Genomic DNA, 22,790 nt, shown 5'->3' with positions numbered 1-22,790 from the left:
ATGGAAGGTATACCTAGTTCGGCGTGTGCCAAAGCAGTAACTCTGGTAAGTGAGCTTGCTGGTGTTTTTCCTAGGTATCATTACTCCCGCAAGAGTTGAGATGTAGAAACCAAGAGTAATTTAGTTTCTGTCTTTACTATAGGTGAGTTGGGTATGGCGATTTTCTACTAGTCCCTCCTCCTCGACTCCGTAAATTCGGTGAGAACCTGAATCGGGGATTGTTATTCGTTCTCGTCCAGTAACTGGATATTTTGGGACATTGTACTCCAAGACTGGCAACGCCTTGACGTCGGTCACGCTGTCAGTCAGTGTCAGTCAAACCGAGATACCTACCATGTGGAGGGTGCTCTGTTTTGACCGAGGCGTCGCCAACCCGAAACCGAAGCCATCGAATGACGTTGGCGAGATCAGGATATCATATGTAGATGCCAATATAAATATACATTTGCGTGGCCAGAAAAAGAGAGCGTCGGTTTTCTTTTCCAGATATGTTGATACCTTAATCTAGGAGCTGTGGTCGGGCCATGCAATTGACAAACAATTTTCAGTGGAAGATATAAGCCCCGTGCCTTGCAAACGCTCTTGCCACCGATACCTTGCGGGACATCCTTGCCCCCAGTTCACTGAACTGATATTCTGATAGCAATGAGCGTCAGGTACCTGACCTTACTTAGGAGGAGCGGTAGAACCGTATTGGAAGTGCAGGAACAGGAAGATGTGAGGAAACGACGAGTTTCCTCTCTTATCTTATCGCACTCTTCCCGTCAGTGTCGTCCAAAGCACCCCTGGCGAATAGGCATTGGATGGCACGAAGGTTGGGTACGGGCGCTTCACTAGCGGCCCCCGCTTGGATGCAGCCGCGAGTGGGTGCCCGATCAACGCAGCCAAACATTGAGCAACAGCGCAGACGGCACTGCTAGTTGGGGATGGTTGCTCCGCAACGCCTAGCAAAATAAATGCCGTCAACCTCGATTGGCAGGGGGGCCCGTCAACGTGAGCAGCCCCGAACAACATCTCACCGCACCTGTTCGTTGTCGTCGTCGTCACATCCACACTCATCCCCGGCTCCATCCACCATCCAACTCCCCCGGGTAACAAACATTGAACCCCCCCACCCGGCTCTTAAGACTGCTCCCACCCATATTACCGCTGTCACCGACTCGAGCTTTGCCCTGGATCACAGAGTCCCGGATGACCTTGACTTGACATTACCTCGTTTTGCTTAGGTTTTGCTGTGCACATTCGCCATCATCGCTTCCTGCAGAGCTTCTTCACATCTGCTCCTAGCAATTGACGCTTTATGCCATTCTTCCTGGTGCAGCGCGGCGCTCAAGCAACGACTAACACTACCTGAATATCCCATCATCAACACCAAACTGCCTGGGGGGGACTGTGTCGCATTGCATTGACTTACATTTTCCCTCGCGCCCGCATTCCAAGGCCTCTTAGCCTCACCACCAACATCACCCACCCGACCTCCATCACATTCTAGTCACCTCGTCGCCCCGTTCGAGAACAATGGCGCCCGTGGAGCGCGAAGCCTCCAGGGACGCTGATCGTCCTCTGAGACACAGACAATCAATGTCTTCTGATCAAGGCAGAGCTCTGGTCCCCATGTAAGTCGCCAAAACACGAAACTTCTTCCATCAACACCCATTCCCCATACACAACATTCATGATGCGCTTGCCATGTCTGCTATCTGGCGTAGACTGATGAAGACCAGGTGGGACAGCTCAGATCCCGACAGGGCACCACCGCCCTTGCCCATGAACCCGCAATCGCCAGTTACAACCTCTAGGAAAGGAACTTCCGTTGCTATTCAGTCTGCTCACGCTGCTCTAAACGAAAGAGCTCGTGAGAGCGCCATGCTTCCGGCGCCCTTGACCAAAAGGAACACCGAAACATCCCCCGAACGTTCTCTTATCAAAGGATCGCACCACAAACGCATGCAATCCCTACAACCAGGAAACGTCAGAGACCTCAGCCTGCTCTTGGAGAGTGGCCAGCAATCCAACCCCCCTTCGCCGACAAAATCCCCTGAGCGGACACGCCCTTCTACGCCGGCGGCCAACAGAAGGGACAGCTTCGCCGACACAAGAAGAGACAGTTTCGCCGATAGCAGGAGAGATAGCTTTGCAGATCTGAGATCGACGGAGAGAGAGGCCACCACGCCTTCATCAGTTCAAAGTCAGACGCCGGTCGTACGTCCGACGATAAAAAGACAACAACAAAGCATCTTGGGCGAAAACACACCTCCGCAATCTGCTACCATGCTTGCAATACAGAATATGCCGCTTCAAGGTCAGCAGGACAAGGAGAATGTCGCAAATGGCTCTACTGCACTCGTCAAGGCTCCTCAACAGGTCGAAGCTCTTTCGGGGCAGATTCTAAGTCTCACTAGCATCGCGACAGCTCTCCAAAAAGACATGGCCCAGTTGAGCCGAAGAAGCCGTGACAATGCCACCGACTTGCTGAGTTTGAAGGAAGCGACAAAAGCTCGGGACGAGGATATCCGTAAGAGCTTGCGAGAACTTATCAATAATGCCCAGGATGCTGCTGCAAGCAGCAGGCCAAGCTCCCGCGACCCCTTCGTCAACAGCTTGTTCCTCGATACCAAGCCCCACCACACCTCCCCTCCACCAAGCAAAGCTGGACGCCCCTTTTCTCTACCTAGAATCCCTTCACCGAACAGCTTTGCGGCATCTATCGATCGAGATGCCTTGAGCACACCATCGCTCTGCAACTCCAACACCAACTCTAACTCGGAGTCTCCGACTACCATTGCGATACTGGACAAGATTATCAGAGACATGGGTACGAAGGAGGGACATGACCTGCTTCTTGCTCGCCTGACCGACGTTGCCGAGAAGCTTGCTGGAGTGGCGCCCGCTTCGAAGGTTGAGGAGCTGATCCAGCTCGTCAAGACTAAGCCAGCTGATGCCATGATCTCGCGAAGCGGCGGCGGTCATGGAGAGAGCACCAGGAATATGCCTCGTGCAGCTGTGTTTGACGACGACAACAGCACTATGGACTTTGATTACGACCCTGGATATGCAAGTCAGCTGACCCATCGATCGGAGAGGGCCTTGCATAATGAGCCCGCCTCGAGATCTGCGGCATCTGGCAATGCTTCTGAGATCGTCAGTGAGGAAGTGCTCAAGATCATCCGTACCGTTAAGGACAGCGTAGCACAAGGGGGCGGTCTCACCGCAGAAGTCAAGGCTCTTGTCCGGGAGCTACGTGGCGAAGTGCTGGGTATGGGACGGGAGATTGGAAGGAGACTGGACGAAGCTCAGGCACAATCAAAGTCTGAAGAACCCTCGACTGATAATGATGAAGTTTCGAAGATCGTCCACGAGGGAATCGAGCAGATGAGAGAGAACATGGACGAGCTTCTCCGTGAGCATCGACGCCAGTCCGCCAACTCTGTGGCCTCAAGAGCACCAGCAATCGACTATCAAGAAATATATAATGCCATGAGAGCAGCGCTTCGAGACTCCCAAGCATCGCAGGAGAAAGAGCCTGATCTGAATCGGGAGGATGTCATCGAGGCTGTCAGGGACGCCTGGGAAAACTACAAGCCCGAGACTGAGAACCAAGATCCTGGTCTTGGACGCGAAGAGATCCTCGAGTACCTCAAAGAGGGATTGCAGGACTATGTCGACAGGGACCAGGAGCCTGTGGGAGCTTCGCGAGAAGAGGTGTTCCAAGCAGTTGTCGAGGGTCTCAAGCATTTTTCGCCTCCACGCGTCGAGACACCAACAAGCCTCTCACGAGACGAGATTCTGGAAGCCGTTCGCGAGTGCTTAGAGGAGTTCGAGTTCCCTGTTGCCCCCTCAGCGTTCACACAAGAACTCACCCGAGAGGACATGCTTCATGCGGTCAAGGAAGGCCTCAGCGGCTACGATCTGCCTACCGCCGGAGCTCTCGTACCGCACCAGAGCAACAACGAAGAAGTCGTCACTCGTTTGCAAGATATTCTTGAGTACATGCGCGGAGAGTTCCGAGCAGTGACAGAGGATGCGAAAGTGAACGCCGCCGCCAATGGACGTGACACTGAGCAGATTTTAGACGCTACTAAGGACGGTCTGGAGAAGCTTCGTGCCGACATGGAAGCATATGTCAGTCATCTCAGTGGCAGCACCGCCGGGCAGGAAGAAATCACCCAAACTCTTGTCGACACATTAGATACCTTCAGAGATGAGATGGCTATGCTGGTCGACCGCGTTTCGAGCGATTCCAGGTCGACAATCGAGTCACACATGGAGTCACTACGCGACACCGTCAACTCCTCCATGGTGCCGGTCACTCCACAAGTCAACCAGAAGGAGATCATCGAAGCCGTGAGAGATGGAATCGACAGTGTGCGTGGCGAGTTGCGCCGACCCTTCGCCGGCGTCACGGACATTCTAGATGCTCTCCACGATGGCTTGGCCGATCTGCGCATCAGCATTGACAAGGTCGCGAACCGGCCAGCGGATCTCACAGCCAATGATGAAGTCCTCGACGCATTGAAAGCCGGGCTGGACAATGTCCGCTCAGAAATCGATGGTCTCCGAGAACTGCAAGGCCAGAACGACAAAGCATTGACGACCATGCATGACGGCGCTGTTGTGCCAGTCCCAGCCGATGCCCTCAAGCAGGATGACATCAAAAACCTTGAGGTTCTCATCACTCAGCTCCGGATCAAGATCGAGGCCATGGAACCCGCGAACGCCGATCCTGTCGCCAAAGATGATCTCACTCGTATGGAGGACATGCTTCGTTCTCTCCAGGAATCTGCATCCAAGGACGACATGCTCCGTCTCGAGGACATGCTTCGACTCGTACAAGAGTCGGTCTCCAAGGACGAGACTTCCCGAATCGAAGAAGTCCTGCTTAACGCCCAGAGCTCAGTCACCAAGGAGGATATAACCCGTCTGGAAGAGGCGATTCTGCCCATCCAGGAATGGGTCAAGTCCAAGGAAAGCCCTGTCAGCACCGATGCTTCAACAAAGGAGGACGTCCAAGCGATTGAAACCATCCTTCGTAATACTAAGGGTCGGCTGGACGACCTCATTGACAACGAGCAAGCCGTGCGAAAGGAACATCTAGACAGCTTGGAGAACACCATACTGGAAACCAGGGAAGCCATCAATCTCATCACTACGCAGCTGGATACTCTCCCGAAGAAGGATGACGTGACATCCGTTGAAGCATTGGTAACACAGGTTGCTGCAAGCTTTGAAGAAATGAAAGAGAGCGCTGCCAAGCAATTGGAGGATCCCGAGCGAGTCACCAAGACTGATGTCGAGGCTGTGGAAGCTGCTTGTCACGATATCAAGGACGTGTTCGATCAACTGCTCAAGACTGAGATCGCCACCCTCGTCACCAAGGAGGACCTGAAAAAGACAGAGACAACCTTGGAGGAGCTCAAAGGCCCCCTCGAGGCGTTGGTGGTCCTGGAGGGGCTCAAGGAAGGACTGCAAGAGGGTATGAAAGCCCCATTGGATGAGTTGAAGACGGAGCTCAAGACGGAGATCAAGACCCCCATCGAGGAGCTCAAGGCTCCACTCGAAGAGCTCAAGACACGACTTGACTCCCTGGTCGAGTCGCACGACAAGGGAAGCGAGGAGCGCCAAGCCGAGATCGTTGGCGTTAGCGAACGTGTGACTGAAGTCAAGACCTTCCTCGAGGAGTTCCAGGGTTTGGTCAAGGGTAAACTCGAAGAGGGTGCCACTGGAGTCGAGAGCCTCTCAAAGTTGCTCGAGGGTGTGTCGACAGCAGTGGAGAACAACGCTTCCGTCAACCAAGACCTGAAGGACCTCTCCGATACGATGAAGCTAGAGTTCGAGGAGTCCAAGGCCGCCGTAGTCGGTGCTAAGCTGGAGTCAGACGAGAAGTTCCAGCAGACTACTGATGCCTTGAGCGCCAAGATTGAGGAGAAGGTCACGGAGTTGATGACCAAGTACGACGAGTTTCACGTTGCCCTTGACGACCGCGCCAAAGCTGGGGAGGCAAGAGATGCCAGCACCGAAGAGGCAGTCCTGGGTACCAAGGCTGTTGCGGAAGAGCTCAAGTCTCTCGTGGACACACTTGGTGCTGCTGTTACCGACTCGATGGAGAAGATGGAGGAGGCGTCCAAGACCGTATTCACCAGAGTTGAGGATCTCATGACCAAGTCTGAGGAGAACCACACAGATGGGAAGGCCGATCACCAGCAAACTCGGGATCACCTGAAGCAAGCTGTCGACGCCGTCGAAATCATTCAGGGACAGCTTGTTGAATCTCAACCTCAGATCTTGGAATCGATCAAAGATGTCTTGCTTATCGTTGGCCAACATTACGATTACGCCAAGACGTCAACGAATGATATTCAGAAGACGATTGAGGATGCCAAGCCAGTCGAGCTCGCTCTGCCACCAATCCCAGACAAGTATGACGACACTGTCGTTCTGGAGAAGCTTACCAAATTGATCGAGCATTCCGAGGTTCCAGTCGAAAAGTACGATGATGCAGGTGTTCATGAAAAGCTTGACAAGCTCGTTGAACATGCTTCTGTTCCTGCTGAGAAGTACGATGACGCGCCAGTGCACGAGAAGCTTGACAAGATCGTGGAGCATGTTTCCACTCCGGCAGAGAAATACGACGACACGCCCGTTCATGAGAAGCTCGACAAGCTTGTAGAGCACTCTCAAGTACCAGTCGAAAAGTACGATGATGCGCCGGTCCACGAGAAACTTGACAAGCTCGTTGAACAGCAGCTGTTGATCCCGACCGAGAAGTACGACGACGCGCCGGTCCATGAGAAACTTGACAAACTCGTGGAGCACTCTCAGATACCTGTGGAGAAGTATGACGACGCGCCCGTTCACGAGAAACTCGACATGCTTGTGGAGCACTCTCAGGTGCCTGTTGAGAAGTACGATGACGCGCCGGTGCATGAGAAGCTTGACAAGCTCTCTGAACAGCAGCTGTTGATCCCGACCGAGAAGTACGACGACACAGTGGTCCAGGAAAAGCTGGACAGGATCGCTGAGTACCAGTCTCTGCTTCCGACCGAGAAGTACGACGATGCGGCAGTTCAAGAGAAGCTCGACATGCTTGCCTGTGGACAGTCATTGATCCCTACGGAGAAGTACGACGATACGCCAGTGCACGAGAAGCTGGACAAGCTTGCTGAACAGCAATTGTTGATCCCAACCGAGAAGTACGATGACACAATAATTCGGGAACAGCTCGGAGTTCTGGCTGAACAGCAGCTGCTGATTCCGACTGAGAAGTACGACGACGCAGCCCTGCAAGACAAGCTGGACAAGCTTGCCGAGCAGCAGGCATTGATCCCCACTGACAAGTACGACGATGCCGCCGTTCACGTCAAGCTGGACGAGCTCGTTGATCATAGTCATGCTGCTGAGAAGGCGTTTGGTCAGCTCGACACTCTTGAAAAGGTCCATCAGCAAGTAATCCAAACAGCCACGGACATCTCGCTCTTCCTTGCAAGCCAGACCAAGAAGATCAAAGAGGAGGAAGACGACAGAGAGCAGTTTCTCCAGGAAGTGAACATTGATCTCGAGCGCAAGCTTGCTCTCAAGGAGCAGATCGAAGCTAGTCTGCTGGATCTGAAGCAAGAGGAAGAGAGACTCAGGGCTTCTGTTCTCGGGCTTCGGACGGAGCAAGAAAGTCTCATCCGGCAAAAGACAAGACTGACGGGCGATGTCTCGTCTCTCGAGACTGCACTGCATATCCGTCGGGACGAGCTTCACGACATGGAATCTCGTGCCGAGGGTTTGGAGCGCCGCATTCTAGAAGGGGTTATGGACCATTCCCGCGTACTGCTGATGTCAAAGGCAACCAAAGGGCGCGACGCTATGAGCCGTAAGCGTGTCCGGGACCAGAAGCCGGGTCAGGAGAATGAAGTCCCCGAGAAGCCTGCGTCTCCTGCTGTGAACTTGGCCCTTTCCGCGAAACGAAACCTGAAGCCTCAGTCGCAAGCAGGCGCTGCTCGCCGTATCTTATCCCTGAGCCAGATCACGAACAACGTGCCAACCGGTGGAGTTCAGCGCAGCCAGAGCGTCAGGACTGCCGGTGCTCGTGGTCATCGCAAGTCCAGTTGGGCTGGAGGCTTCTCGAAGGGCTACGGAGATCTCGACAAGGAGAATATTTCTTTGAAGGAGACGGAGGAGGAGAACATGCCTAGTTCCACGCCTGTTATGCACGAAGAACCAGCTGGGGCCGATGATCCCAGTGATACCGAGACGTTGCGTCGCAGTAGTCATGGCAGTCGTATGAGCCGCGGTAGCCGCGGTACAACGGTCGTGACAGAGAGTACCGAAAACTACACCGGCGACGGCGATTATTCGGACTATTACGACGACAACCACAGCGATTTGCAGAGTGACCTCCAAAGCGAGTGGACTGAGAGTGTCGTGAGCTCAAACGTCAGTTCTAATGTTAGTTCAGACCTCGGCTCCGACCTCAGTCAAGAAACTCTGAACAACGAAGTCGCGGCCTAGGACAACGAAATTGGTGTCTTTGAGAAGTTGTTTTTTCATATGGACATATTGACGAGTATTGAATAACGCATGAGCCTGCTGGGTCGGCGTCACCTGGGATGAACGGTAGTTTGTATCAAAATGGAGTTATTGGGTTTCCTTTCTCTTTTGTCTGAAATTGGTAGTGCTGGTATGAGTCCAGTTGATGTTTAGTATTGTAGGTAGTGTGTTGGACGTAGTAAAGTACAGAATTATCACCTCCCTACGACTCTGCCACATGATGAACATGCTTTTGATGGTCTACCCTGCCATGCCTCCTCGACTTTGGTTTTTTTCGAGACGCGCTAGATGCACGTGGCAATGCTCATGTACAGAAGTGCGAATATAAGTGTTGTTACAAAAGACACGATGTCCGTGTCCTCAGTCCAAGTCAGGTAGGACTGTGTAAAGTATCCATGTGCTATGAGATAGTCTTCCGAACAATCTTTTCCTTTCCTTCCATCCACGGCTGCAGGCAAGCCGGAATGGAGACGGACATTTCCTGCTCGTTCCATCCGGCCTCCAGGAGAGCAGCCAGCACTCTCGGGACGGCGAGAGCCGTGCCGTTGACGGTCCAGGGGAAGGTGAGCTTGCCGTCAATCTTTGCTCGCGTGGCGAGCCTGCGCGTCTGGTAGTCGGTGCAGATGCTGGCGGACGTGACCTCGCCCCAGCCATCGTTCTGCTCCTGGCGAGACGGGAAGAAGGCCTCAATGTCGCACTTGCGTACGGCGGAGGCGCCGAGGTCGGCGGTCGGCATCTCGAGGACGCGGCAGTGCAAGCCCAGGGACCCGAGAATCTCGGTCTGGATGTCGAGCATCTCCTCAAAGACGTCGACCGTCTCGTCGGCGTCGGGCGCGGTCCAGGCGAACATTTCGACCTTGGTAAACTCGTGGACGCGGTAGAGGCCCTTTGTGCTCGCGCCGCGCGCGCCGGCCTCGGCGCGGTAGCACCGGGAGACGGCAACGCGTTTCGCGGGCAGCTCCGTGGCGTCGAGGGTAGTCTCGGCCTTCATGCCGGCCAGCGGGATCTCTGACGTGCCGGCGAGGGAGAGCTCTGGCTTGCCGCGCTCGGCGTCGGCGGCGGACTGCGCAAGGCTGTAGATCTGCTGCTCGCCGTTTTGGTCGCGCGGCTGGAAGCCGCAGGCGGCGGCAACGTGGCTGTAGACGACGCTGGGCGGTGCGACCTGGCGCCAGCCGTGCCGCGTGGCGACGGCGAGGGCGTACTGCACGAGGGCCTGCTCCAGCTGCGCGGCCTCGTCGAGGAGGTAGTACCAGCCCCAGCCCGAGACGGTGCCCGCACCGGCGAAGTCGAGGAGGCCCAGCTCCGAGCCGATGTGGACGTGGGACCGCCACACCTTGTCTGAGGCGCTGGGCGTCTCGTGGGGGTGCTCGTTGATGTAACTCAAAAGCCGCGGCTCGTCGCCGACGGGGGTGACGTCGCTGGTGAGGTTGGGGATGGCGAGGGCGAGCCCTTCCATCTCCTCGACGAGCTTGGCCTCGTCCTGCTCCACGGCCGCGAGCTTCTGCTTGAGCACGCGGGCCTCGTCCAGCAGCTCGTCGCGGGTCTTGCTCCGGATCTCGTTAAATTCGGCATTGTCGTCGCCGCTGGTGGACGCCGGGTTGGCGATCTGGCGGCGCAACAGGTTCGACCTCTCGCGAACGGCGCGGCTGTCCTTTTGCAGGGCCTGCCATTGCGCAAAAATTTCATTGATGCGGGCGGGGCTCTTGCTCTGTTGGACGTAGTTGCGCTCGAGACAATTTTGCTCGTGTAGTTCCGGGTTCTCCCTGATATGTCTGATGTCGATGATGGGTTTTGGCGCGGTCGAGGGCCGCTTGACGTCTGCAAAGGCACGGCGATGTTGGAGTGAGTGTGAGGCCAAACAATTCACTCTGCTAATGATGCGCGGCGTGGGTGGTGAGGTGTGTAGGAGGCGCCTCCTTGCTGCCCCTAGTGAACTGCGCAAGAGACTTGTCGGATCTCTCCCCATTTTGAAGTCTGGCAACTGAGAGGTTGGAATTCAATGTATCCCTCTCAATGAGTATTCTGAGGGAGTGCGATGATCTGATACGAAGGCGGCGTGATAACTGTATGAACCGCTTACAAGCATAATAGCAGGGGTTTCGCTGGGCCGTTCACCCAATTAAGTGCATCTTCAGCTTCACAACTGACTACAGTCGCGCTCACTCCAATGAAAAGACGAGCGTTGGACAGAGTATGATTATGTAGTTTGATCGTACATTCTTTTCTTCATATTTCGAAGGCCAGCAGGTCTCCGGGGTATCAATGCATTTTCACATGTCGGTAGGCAAATCTCTGCACCCGCCTCGCTATAAAGTTCCCCATGCCCCCAACGTCCAGTTCGATTGACCTCCAGCTCCTCGCATCAGTCCACCCGGTCCCATGCTCTGCCGCTGCTGAGCCTTGACGTCAACTTCACTCGGCCGTGAAGCCCCGTTGACTCCTTGTTGCAGCCACAGCTCGCGGTCAATATTAGCCATCGCCATAACTTTGAGCTGGCATGCCAAGCTGGCTCCTCCCCACGGCCCGAGAGAACCCAGAGGTCGAAGGGTGCCTTGAATTTTAGGATGGTGGCTATCTCGCTTCCTCAAGGAGTCCTCAATGACATCCGCTGCGCTTCGAGGCTCATCTTCGCCCGTAACTCTACGTTCTTCCGTCTCCCTTGCGGGCGGCTCAATCTCTGTAGGACCTTCGGTTGCACGTCGGCTGCCTCTCTTCAGCAACGCATTGTTCTCGTACTGCTTTGGTGCACGCCCCTGAACGGGGTCCCAACCACGCTCGTGGACGAGTTTCGACAGCTCGTCGAATATCCTCCGCTTCAAGCCTATGACTCTAGAACAGCCGCCAATGAATACAATGCGCGACATGCACACTGCTCGAGCATCAATCGGAAGCTGGACTAGGTGTTGGTAAATAAGGTGATGAATAGGGAGCTCGTCATCATCGAAGCTACTACGTGAGTAGTGTGGCGCAAAGTAGGTGTTTTCGCACGGCTCGGACAGTTGTTGGAATGGTAAAGTCAGGTTCTCCGCTGGTTCCACGGAATGGATCAAAACCTCGACATTGCTGTCAGACCGCTCTTCTTCGATGGGAGAAGTTGGCGGGGATTCGTCCTGCTCCTCGACCGTAGGCAATGCCTCTCCTCCAGGTTGCTGTTGCTCCGGCCGCCTGATACTTGGGAGATCGCCACGCTTGACTTGGCGACACCAGACAAGGCGACAGGCGACTTCTTCGCACTCCACAAAACTCAGAGAGTGCCGCCCTTGTTCCCTTTCCCGACGGGTCTTCTGCGAGTGCGCTGATGAAGTCGATAGTGCATCTTGCAACATATTGTGTGTCTCGTTGACCAGCATCTTGCCTGCGCGGGTAGTTCTTGTGGTGCGGATCTCGCGGTATTCGTAGACGCTCGTCACACTGGTCTCAGCCCAGCCAAGATCCACGACCAGTGCTGACCGAGTGCCAGCTCCCACAACCGACGTGACTGCAGATGACATCAAAGATACAATCGGTGCCTGAAAGCGGTGGAAAAGAACATCGAGGGTGGTTGACAGTAATGGCAGAGGTATCGACGAGGACAGGACAAGAGAGGTTCTTCGCGGCCGTGAATCGATAAGAAGGAACCTGGACGACAAACATTAGTGATGCTGTAATAGACTCCTAGGCGGCGGGGATGCGTCACTTGTTCAATGCTTCCCGAACAGCTCGGTCTATTTTATCCTCAACAAGCCCCAAGTCAACGGTCCGCACATCATATTGCCATAGCTCATGGTCGTCTCCCCAAGTCTTGCCCGTTGGACGACGACGCCAATCATCCTTGTGATCTGGGTCCCACGTGCGGAAGTCGCCTACGCGGCGTAGTTGTTCAGGACCTAGGGATAGCACGGCCTTCGGTGCTGGCTCTCCGGCGAACCCGAGTTTAATGAAGCGAGAGCCCAGCTCTATGACGATGATGTCTTCCTCGGCGCGTAGACTGGACGGGGAGCCAAATGTTGAAGAGATGTTGCGAGAAGGGGTGTGTGGACTTGCAGGGCCGCCGCTGATGCCAGAACCCGTCTCGGTTCGGATGTTGGCAATGGAACGGTGGGCGAGGCTCGGTGCTGCGGAGGACGACATCTTGTAGGAAGTAGTAGAGAGACGAGATATTCGTGGTGTTGAGAGCGTTGCGCCCCGGTTTAGCAAGCCATGCCCCGCGTGTTCGGTTGTCAGAGGTTGCCCGTTGTGAAGTTGTAAACGCCTGCAACGGAAAGCACGCCGGGTCGTTTGCTAGCAATCTGGTATGTCTTCTGGTGTTGTTTGCGCGCGATTGAGGAATTGGTGACAGTCCAAGTGTAATTATCAAGAGAGCCCGTGAGACTGGAGGTTTGAGGTAGAGCTTGTCGATTAGGCCTCTAAGGTAAGGTACCTGTGGCCGAAAACGGGTCAATCACTGTGGAGCACTGTTGCTGGCGCTTTACTCCGAAATAAAGTGGAGAACCGTCGCTACATGTACGTAGTAAGGCCGTGCAGATGTCATTGAGGTGGGTGGCACCGTCCGTAGTCCCGGTAACCATCTCTTTCTGTGGTGAGCCAACTACCAACCTTCAATCAACATCTCTCACGTTGAAAGGCACCTATCTCTCGCCAGACAGACGGAGCATTGACAAAATCATTGGATACGACTTGTGTATGAGTTATTGAGCATAATGATTCGCGCATAGCAAATCTTTGGGAGGCTCGTTGCACTTCAATTTTGAAATCTTTCATTTCGAGCACAACGTTGTTCTTTTTGGCTGTCCGAATCATCGACGTATCAACGACTTCATGCATTTCGCCCCCCAATATCCCTCCACCCCTTTGGATGGAATTCTGCATCTACACTCAACCCGCAGATCTAATCTTTCTTCTCTGCATTAGTTTCTTGCCTTGGTATTCTTGAGATCAGAGCCATTGGAGAATTGCAATGGGAATCAAAGGGTACTTACCACCACTCCTGTCCTCTTCTTATCATGATAGCGAGGTCCCACTCACATGACAACCACAGAATTTACCGTGAACTCGGCCCCGGCAGAAGAGTGTCTCTTGCCAAACTTGCTACAGAGAAACTTGAAAATACAGGCCGGCCGTTACGGATTGCCATTGATATTGCCATCTGGCAATTCCAAACACAAGCCGCACGAGGTAGCGGCAAATCCACGTCCAATTTGGCCGCTTCAGAGCTGACAGATTTCACCAGGTGGGACAAACCCTGCAATCAGGACTCTTTTCTATCGCTTGGTGCGACTACTTAGTCTTGGTATACACCCCATTTTTGTATTTGATGGCCCTCACAAGCCGGCTTTCAAGCGCAATAAGCGCTCCGGTAAAGGAGATGGCGTTGCAATAGCCATGGCGAAGAGAGTCATTCGTCTATTCGGATTCCCAGTTCATGACGCGCCCGGCGAGGCAGAAGCCGAATGCGCTCTCTTACAGCAGCGGAGTATCGTCGACGCAGTTTTGAGCGAGGATGTCGACACAATCATGTTCGGCTGCACCCGAAGTCTTCGAAACTGGTCAGCAGAGGGGACCCGCGGAGCCAAGACGCCCACCCACGTTAGCATGTACGAGGTCGATGATCTATTGTCTGCCGAGACGGGTCTGGATCGAGAGGGTATGGTGTTAGTCGCACTGATGAGTGGAGGCGACTACATACCGGAAGGTGTACCAGGATGCGGTCCCAAAGTTGCATGTGAGGCGGCGAAAGCTGGGTTCGGCAAGTCGCTATGCCGCTTGAAGATCGAAGACGATGACCAATTTGATGACTGGAGGAGGACGTTACGACACGAATTACGTACGAACGAGAGCGGCTTCTTCAGAGTACGGCACAAAGCTCTATCCATACCGGACGAGTTTCCAGATCGCCAAGTACTCAGGTATTATACGCACCCGGTCGTCTCAAGTGCCACCACTATCGACAGGTTGAAGACGGGTCTCAATTGGAGTCGCCCGATAGATGTGCAAGGTCTCCGGTACTTTGCCGATGAGACGCTTGACTGGGTGAATAAAATCGGTGCCATCAAGCTCACGCGAGTCCTGTCACCTGCGTTACTCGTCCACAAGTTACTGGAGAGGCACCTTTCCGACCGAGCAAGCTACCAGACGGCAGAGGAGATGGAGAAGGAAGAATCGAAAATGATCAATCGTATCGCCGGGATACGAAGCCATCACAGCACCGATGGTATTCCAGAGCTGCGCGTAGCACATACTCCGACCGATATAGTCGGTCTAGACCTTTCACAAGAGATAGACGAAGCCGACGAAGTGCCCTTTGATCGCCAGGGTCTCGGACTCAATAGCGACGAGGAATTCGAAGCTGCTATTGACGGCGAGGGAGTGCCAGCGAGCAGCCAGGCTGTGCCAAAGAGTACATTCGACCCATATGCCGCCCAGATGATCTGGCTGCCCGAGTCGCTCGTCAAGCTAGGCGCACCTCTGGCTGTCGAAGATTGGGAAGAGAAACAGCGCACCAAGGCTACGAAGGCGTCTACAAAGCCCAAGAACACAAGCAGCAAGGGCGTTAGCAAGAGGAAGCCTGCCAAAGCCGTCCCAGCCGAACACGGCGCGCTTGATAAGTGGATGCAAATCACAAAGGGCACAACTACAAGACAATCAGCAAAGACTGGCGGCGCAATATCGCAACATCAAGTAGATGACGAAGATGTCCTCCCACCACAACTCCCTCGTCCAACTATTCTTAGGCCTGATCCAACAAAGATTGCGGCTGCGTTTCCGGCCTCCTCCTCCTCACAACGTCCGAATCCCTTGCCGAGACCAATCAACCGAAGTAAGCAATCCAGGTCCAACGGGAAAGTGTCTGCCACCGCAGAACCAACCGCTCACAGTAACCCCTGGGCATACGCTGGCTCACAACATATGCCTAGGATCACCGAGCCTCGGCAGCCCGCAGAGCCGATTCTGTTGTCATCTAGCCCCGTCTGCGCTTCGCCTGCGCCTCCTTTTCCGTCGCTGAAAATCCCGCTGAGCCCGCTGAGCCCGCTGAGCCCGCTGAGCCCGTCGAGCCTGGCGAGTCCACCAACACCTCAGCATACCATTATCGACCTATCAGGTCTTGACGAAGATTCTTTCGTCGAGCCCGCGCCCAATCCGCCTAACATGTCTACATCAGCACCTCGTCGTCTTTCCCAAAGCCCTGGGAAACATCGGGAGTCGACAAAAGGTTCGTCACCAATACGACTGGCGACAACTCTGTCCAAGAGTCAGCGGGGGCTGAAGCAGACACGTATGGAATCGTTTGTGACTGGCAACACCACGCGGCCAACGGCGGATCAGGAAACCAACCATGATAGGCAGCCAAAGAGTGTCCAGAGCGGTGGCCGCCTTGGCACGTCCATCACCGTCAGCCAGACTGCCAAGGTCAAACCCGCTGCACCGAAGGAAGCTGCTGGTGCCGGCTTCCGTGGTTTCCGAACCACCAAAGTCACAACTTCCTCCTGGCTAGAACCAGACGATGCGTTTGCGCCGAAACCCATTGTAAAAACTACCTCAACGGAGGCCAGGAAAAAAGTCATGGTGCCACGGACAAGCGTCAGTGGATTTTTCCGGGTGGTCGAAGTGAGCGACGGGGAATGGGTAGCCCGAACGAAGGCGACGATGGCATCGGAGCGCTTGACAAAGGATGACGGATGGAGGCAGAGCGAAGTTTCCATTATAGATCTCACAGGAGACGACGACTAACGATATCCCCCCGTTGTACCACTCTGTACCACTACCATCAAGCGCATTCAAGTCTTATTCCAATAACGACAATGGCTTATGTCTGAAATCTATTGCTATATGCCTCCCTGAATCAAGGCCTTCTTTGCAGTGTCGATGCACGACGCGAGTTTCGTCAATGGGTATCCCAGGCTGTATCCGTCAAATATTGCCAACTCAAAAATAATCCAAAAAATAAGATCAAAATCCGCCAGTAAATTCGTTCATCATTAGTCGGAAGAATAACCAGTATGCTTCTTCATCTCGTTCTGCAGCCGTAAATTGGCCGGGCATTTGAGTCCATTTTTTTCGTATCAATGCTCACCATGCCAAGGAAGGTCACGATCCCCCACGGTTATGCACGTGAGGTAGCCAATTCCATCGGCGGCCCTTCCGCTGTTGATATCCAGCTCTAAACCACTGCCCATCAAAGGCCGGACAATGTCGCGAGCCATCAGCTTCAGCTCGTCGATGCGCTTCTCAAAGCGTCGGAGATTGTCCCGGCTATACAGCTCAGGCGTCAATTTTAAGAACCGCTTGCACTCATCGTGGCCCAGGTAAGCCGCTGAGGAGGCGCCGAGAGTGCGATATGTGCGGCCGACCGTGGCCAACGGCGGAACAGCAGCGGGGAGGGCCAGTTGCTGGTTGTTTCCGTTCCGACCGTCGCGAGAGCTTTGGAGTCGACGGTCTGGGGGCGGAGGACTGGTGTTGTCTGCCAGCCATTGTCGAAACAGGCTAACGGCTAGCCAGTCGAGATAGTTGTTCTGAGGTGTGACACGCTCGCCCCTCGCCGTCATCAAGCTCAGTCGGAAGAGACGGCCTTCGACACGGCTGACCACCTCTTCTAGCTCGTCGACCTTGTCTTCAATTATGTCTAGAACGATGTCAGGGAGCGCAGCACGCAGGCTACGTTCTCCTGCCGGCCATTGCCCGACCACATGAATCAAGGCCTCCTGAAAGATGACTCTACTGCGGGCAAGGTAGCCAAGACGTAGGTATGAGATGGGATACTTAGCAATCTGCTTCCAGAGCCGTGACTGAAATTGAAGCAGATGGTGGTCAACCCTGGGGCCAACCACGGCCAATGCGTCATATAGGTCCGCCAAGGTGATGAGAGATTTGCATTGAACGTAAGCATCCGCAATATTGACACCGTCGAGAATCGGGGAGTGGTTGTAGAAAATGCGGAAGAGGTTGTCGTAGTCGCGGAGGAGATCTTGATCGGCCTGCGAAAGCGGCTGGCTTGTTGCCGTCGTCGTCGAGCTAGGCACGAGGCTCAGATTGGCGACGGAGCGGAAGAAGTTATGATTCGAGTGCGCCGACGAGGAGTGGGAATGTCCCGATGTCTTGCTTCGCGAATACGACACGGGCTGGTCGCCGTTGACCGCGCTGCCACCAGAGCCAAACAGAGACCCAGAGTTGCCCGCGCTCAAACCCTTTGAGCCATCTTCATCCTTTTGCACCAGCATTGGTATATCGCCATCCCCCGTGCCTGGATCCAATTCATAGCGCCAACGTTTCCTTGGTAGTGTAGATGAAGTAGTCAAGGCCCTGCTGGAAGGCAGAGGGTTGTAAGAGTCGGCTGAGGAGCCGTCGCCTATACGAGGCAAGTCATTCGAGGCGCCATCCGAAACTGCTTTGGACCACTCGAGACTAGTGCTGGCCTCGAAGAAACCGGAGCATTGCGTGAGGGTATGACGATGCAGTAGATAACGGTTTTGGTGGCCACCGGCCTTGACTATAATCTCGACATCGCCCGAATTGTTGAAGACGGGAAACTCATTCTGGGAGATATAGGATGAACCGCCGACATGAGACCTGTTGTATCGCTTCGTGCGAGATAGTGAAGGACGCGAAACGACCGAGGAGGGGCCTCGCAGGGTGAGGGAGGACGCGGAATCGGGCTGCGAGACCATGAAGAAGGCGTATCGACTCTATCGAGACCGAAGCTGCGAAGGTCGGAGGAGGGACTGACGGCCTACGGCGGCTCGGACATGGAGGAACGCGCGCACTGGGGGTCCCTGTAGGTGGACAAGCAGGAAACGAAGATGCGACACAACGGGCGCGCAAGAAGCGCGCACAAGTGGCGGAGAGTCGTCGGCCGAAAAGATGAACCAAGGTTGACCACTTCTGTGAGACGGGGAAGCTTGTTGACGGGCTCAAGGTTTTGGGCGGCGACTCTGCGTTGATGGGCGCACAAGAGTAACACTGACGAAGGCGTGCGGGAGTGAGACAGAACCGAGCCGAGGCGCTGAGAACAATGGAGCTCCTAAGCTAAGAGCTACGAGACTACTTGCACCAAGAAAAGGTGAAGAAGCGGGGAGCGGACGGGCGGCTGGATTTGTTCGTGTCGCGATGCGCGGGGGAGGAGTGTGCGAGCGTGCGTGCGCCGGTGACAAGATCAAATAGCTCTGATGGCGGGAGCTAGAAATGCAGTGTGTGGTGATGGAGCAAGGCAAAGGCGATGCCAAGAATATCTACGCGGAGGCGAAGAGAATAGAGGAGAGACGCGAGTCTAGTCAAGCTGTACGGATAGATGTGTTGATTTGTTGCTGGTCGAATGGGGTCTTGGGGTGGCTGGTGAGGTAATCAGCACGAGGAAGACCGAGATGGAGAAATCAAGCAAGACGAGCAGGCAAGAGTCTGAGACCCTGGTGACTCGGGGGGAGGGGTCTTGACGCTATTTGGTACCGATAAGGTAGCGAGCACCTCGTGATGCGACTACTGGCGACAAAATTCAAGACCGGACAGAAGATGTCAAAGATGGGAGAAGAGCCAGCACCATCATAGGCCCAATGAGGGTCGGTCCAGAGCCAGAAAGAGAAAACAGCTGTATCCGTACGCAGTAGACGTGTGGACGCGTAGAGCCAAAGAGTGAAGCGTGAACCAGGATATTGCGACGGCGCCGGCGACGAGAAGTGGGACAGGGACAGGGTGAGCAAGCTCTGCGTTATGCAGTTGCCAATGAGATGGCGAAGACAGGCACAATGGGACAGGCTGCTCTGGGTCGACCTGGAAGTGGGAGACGAACCTGGAAGCGCTCAGGATATCATTTCGTAGAGGCAAAGAGGTTCTGAGGCACACATGAGTTTTAACCTACCACCCAACCAAAAAACGTAGGCAACCTAAGGTAAGCAAAACAAGTAAAGTCGGGACGATGGGTGGCAGTTGACGGGTAAAGGTTGAGTCAACTGTCAACGTACCAATGAGCGGGGAGCGACAATCCGCCCTGATACTTGTAAAGGAAAGACAAGAAGAAATCTTCCCAGGCCTTCCCAGCTATCCCAACAGTGTGCCTGCCTCCATAGGACGACGATGGATTAAAAGTTGCCTCCGGTGCCTCCCTCCGAGCTTGCGCTTGCCGATAGTGGGTGCAGGCCACTCGCCTCCTTTCATCGTCGCCCAACCATAGGTTGCTTGAATACCCTCATGAGGCGAGGAGATGCAGGGGGCATCATCGTGCATGCTGGCAAGGCAGACTTCGCAGACTCGCTCACTGGCACTGGTAGACGGGGGCCACCTCCCGTGCTTTTCCCACATGCACCTTACCTTGGCCACCCTGGAGCTGCCAGGTCACGAAATTTCTTCCTCTTGCTTGTCCGCAGTGGCAGGCTCGCAACAGCCTGCAAATCGTCCTCAGCCAATGGAAGGTCAGGTGGAGGAAAAGCCAGAACGTGACTAGGTGTGGGGAAAAGAGGTCCGATCTCGAATTAATCGGAGCATCCTCGTCACGTGAGACACATAGAGCAGTAATCTTTCTTCCTTCCAATCCCGGTCCTACTAGCCAGCCTCCGGATTTTGGCGGCTCGTCTGGAGCCTTTAGTGGAGGGCTCGTGATTGGTCACAACCGTGGCAATAGCCGGGTACCCCGAACCGCACTCGAGCTTGCATGTCGATCAAAGTATTCCGTCATCTCCTACTTCCGCCATCTCTCATCAGCCATTTCATTGGCCACATGCGTGCTCAATGCTCCACCGATCCGCAGCAAAAATTGCTCCATCTTTCTGTCCTCGAGACACCAATGAGAAGCAAAAACCTGTGGCCAATGGAACAACTTCAATCTGTGTTGCACCGTTGCCCGCTCCTCGCAAACCTCCGTGCGGCCCTCTCAGTGTCACAATGGAACTTCGGAGGCAAAAAGCAGCAGCTTGACGGGCGCGCGAGCGAGCGAGAGACAAGGTACCTAGCTCCTGCTGGAGGTTCCCCGGTCGTTCAATGGTTCCCACCATCAGCCGATTCAACCAGTAAGCGGCCACCACTCAACTCCTCGAATCCTAAGGTGTGCTTCACTGATCACTCTGCCGACCCCATTTCTGTTCTGGCGCGCCCTGCAAGCTGCTGGAACTTGCCGCTCTTCCACCCGTGACCCTCGTTGGACTCGTGAGTCGTGTCCCCCTTTCTGAGTACCTATGCCAGTGCAGTGTGCCCAGGGTCTCAACTAACCGTTCACGGTCTCATTCACTCACCTGGGGGGCGGAGGTCGATGCTCCCCTCCGTCCTTCCGTCCCTCATAATGTATCGAGCTGAGTCTCGTGCCCCAGCCGACAGACAGCCAGCATCGCTTTGCTTCGCTCGCACTGGGCTCTACCGGCGCTGACTGTCCAACCTGTCACACAAGATGACGGATTTGGCACTTACACCCACATACCTGTCCGTCGTACCATCGCAGACCAAGGTAGGTTTAGCAGGCCCGTCCACTTTGTCTCGTCTTATCCAAGGCCACTCGCTCCAAGACTCTTGACTCGGGTTTGCATCGGCCAATGAACGCTATCAAGGTTTTCTCGTCTTGCAAACGGTCTTGGACGCCTCGGCAACGCAGCAAACCGCGTTCCGAGAAAAATTACCCCGTACCTCAGCTTAGTCGACCTTGATACTAAAGCGTGAAGGCTATGCTTTCACCGCCAAATACCAAGCAAGATGTGCTTTAGGCCAGGAAAATGGATTCAAGACGTTGAGTTTGCGAGTAAATGCCACTGTTTAAATTTAGTCATATTTCTTTTGATAATTCTGAAGCTTGCTGATATCGCATATCGGCATCTCCAATGCGGTAACTAAACGCGAAATAAGCAGAGACCAGACCAGTCTGTCAAGATCGGTTTCGACAGTTGATGATGTGCCCAGACCAAGAAATTATTTTCTCCGCTGGCCGGCCATCGTTTGTGTGCCGTGATGATATGATATATCCTCCCTCAGTCAGGTACTCAACCCATCCAACCCGACCCGACCAAGCGAACAGCTTGGAGAAAAAAACCATTGCGCCTCCCCTAACCTTGCCGTTTTGTAATGAGATTCCAAAGAAAATGAAACAAAGCCGAACGCGCCGTTGTTTATCGCGTGGCCGCTTTACATGACCATATTGCTGTCAGCCTCCATCATGTTGGCTGGTTCTACTGCTGCGGGAGACTCGGTCGCAAGCAATGTCTCTTGACCGTCAAAGGTGGGAGGCGAGCACTGGAGATTTCGCATAGCGCCCTCGACGTCTCTGCTAACAAAGCGGCCTTGACGGAGGTTCTCTGCGAAGAGGAAGAAACCTTCCGCGGCTTCGACGAGGTACGATTGTAGTCCCTTGCTCTCCAGCCGGATGATGGCGTTGGAAACAGGGTAGTGGTTCTCAATAAACCGGGCCCAGCCGCGCGCCGCGGCTTGGATGTGTTGGTCTTCGCTGATGCGTCTCCAGCCAATGCCGAGGTGAAGGGTGAATTGGTCGACGACTGGTTGCGCAGAGCTCTCTGATGAAAGAGTTGTGGATGTGGACGCCGTAGCTGGCTGGGCTGCATGGAGATTTGGCATGACGGCCTGGGTAAGGCGTTGGGATTTGTTGCTGCGTAGAGATGGGCGTTCCTGCTGCTCGTGGAGACGTGTGATGGCCTCTTGTGTTTTGCGAGCGTCATCTTGCGCAGCCTTCTCTTCGACCCAGGTGCCGGATTGACTACCAGCATCCGCGACGTAGCTACCCTTCTTGATGAGAACCATACCAGGGCCGTACTCCCACTCTTCTTCGGGTTCTTTGGGTGCGGTATGGTGTTCGGGCTCGTCGGTCACCAGGTTGGGGGCAGCCTCGTCGCGCGAACGTTTGCGACCAGCGACTCGAAGGCTTCCGGCGGGCATTGCCGGCGGTGCAGGGCAGCGTTGGAAGGCGGCGGGCTGGCCAAAGGGTGTGGCTTGGGGAGAGAATGGGTCCATGCTAAAGCTCGCTTGATGGGCGGGCTGAGGAGGAAGAGCCATGACGGGGGAGCCAGCGGAGAAGGAGTGACCGAAAGGAGACATGGCTGTATAGTTAGATCTGCGCAAGGTAAGTTCAGACTTCAGATTCAAGTAACTCTTTTACGAATCACGATGTGTTAGTAGTTGAGCAAGACGTTGGTCGCGAAGTCCAGTGGCTAGATGGACGTGTTGTCTGGTAGAGTTTGAGGACAGTCGTTCGGCGTCGGCGAGGCGGTTGTAAAGGTGAACAAGATGGCGACGACTGGGTGGTGATGGAAAGTGAATGGTGATTGGTAGGTTGAGATGGCTAGACCCGAGTGATGGTG

General features: G+C 54.6%; 5 protein-coding genes across 5 annotated transcripts; 2 read left to right on the top strand and 3 right to left on the bottom strand.

Annotated features, from left to right (window-relative positions):
• Positions 1-1,518: 1,518 nt before the first annotated feature.
• CCOS01_13948 (chromosome segregation ATPase) lies at positions 1,519-8,496 on the top strand (the record flags this gene model as incomplete). The annotated part of the gene is made up of 2 exons (XM_060462092.1): positions 1,519-1,616; positions 1,725-8,496. The coding sequence occupies 2 exons, from the start codon at positions 1,519-1,521 to the stop codon at positions 8,494-8,496; spliced, it is 6,870 nt and encodes a 2,289-aa protein (XP_060307188.1).
• A 439-nt stretch (positions 8,497-8,935) lies between these two features.
• CCOS01_13947 (uncharacterized protein) lies at positions 8,936-12,645 on the bottom strand (the record flags this gene model as incomplete). The annotated part of the gene is made up of 3 exons (XM_060462091.1): positions 8,936-10,353; positions 10,883-12,153; positions 12,212-12,645. 3 exons carry the CDS (start codon positions 12,643-12,645, stop codon positions 8,936-8,938), a joined length of 3,123 nt encoding a protein of 1,040 aa, XP_060307187.1.
• A 1,251-nt stretch (positions 12,646-13,896) lies between these two features.
• On the top strand, positions 13,897-16,242 carry CCOS01_13946 (uncharacterized protein; the record flags this gene model as incomplete). The annotated part of the gene is made up of 1 exon (XM_060462090.1): positions 13,897-16,242. One exon carries the CDS (start codon positions 13,897-13,899, stop codon positions 16,240-16,242), a length of 2,346 nt encoding a protein of 781 aa, XP_060307186.1.
• Positions 16,243-16,574: 332 nt separating this feature from the next.
• Positions 16,575-18,176, bottom strand: CCOS01_13945 (uncharacterized protein; the record flags this gene model as incomplete). Its single annotated transcript, XM_060462089.1, has 1 exon — positions 16,575-18,176. One exon carries the CDS (start codon positions 18,174-18,176, stop codon positions 16,575-16,577), a length of 1,602 nt encoding a protein of 533 aa, XP_060307185.1.
• Positions 18,177-21,603: 3,427 nt separating this feature from the next.
• Positions 21,604-22,527, bottom strand: CCOS01_13944 (uncharacterized protein; the record flags this gene model as incomplete). The annotated part of the gene is made up of 1 exon (XM_060462088.1): positions 21,604-22,527. The coding sequence occupies one exon, from the start codon at positions 22,525-22,527 to the stop codon at positions 21,604-21,606; it is 924 nt and encodes a 307-aa protein (XP_060307184.1).
• Positions 22,528-22,790: the final 263 nt, after the last annotated feature.

Source organism: Colletotrichum costaricense, assembly GCF_030867565.1.
Source record: "Colletotrichum costaricense strain IMI 309622 chromosome Unknown Scaffold_19.1, whole genome shotgun sequence".
Classification (NCBI taxonomy): Eukaryota; Fungi; Ascomycota; class Sordariomycetes; order Glomerellales; family Glomerellaceae; genus Colletotrichum; species Colletotrichum costaricense.
Note: the sequence above shows the minus strand (reverse complement) of the source record. Positions and strands in the feature narration are given on the sequence as shown.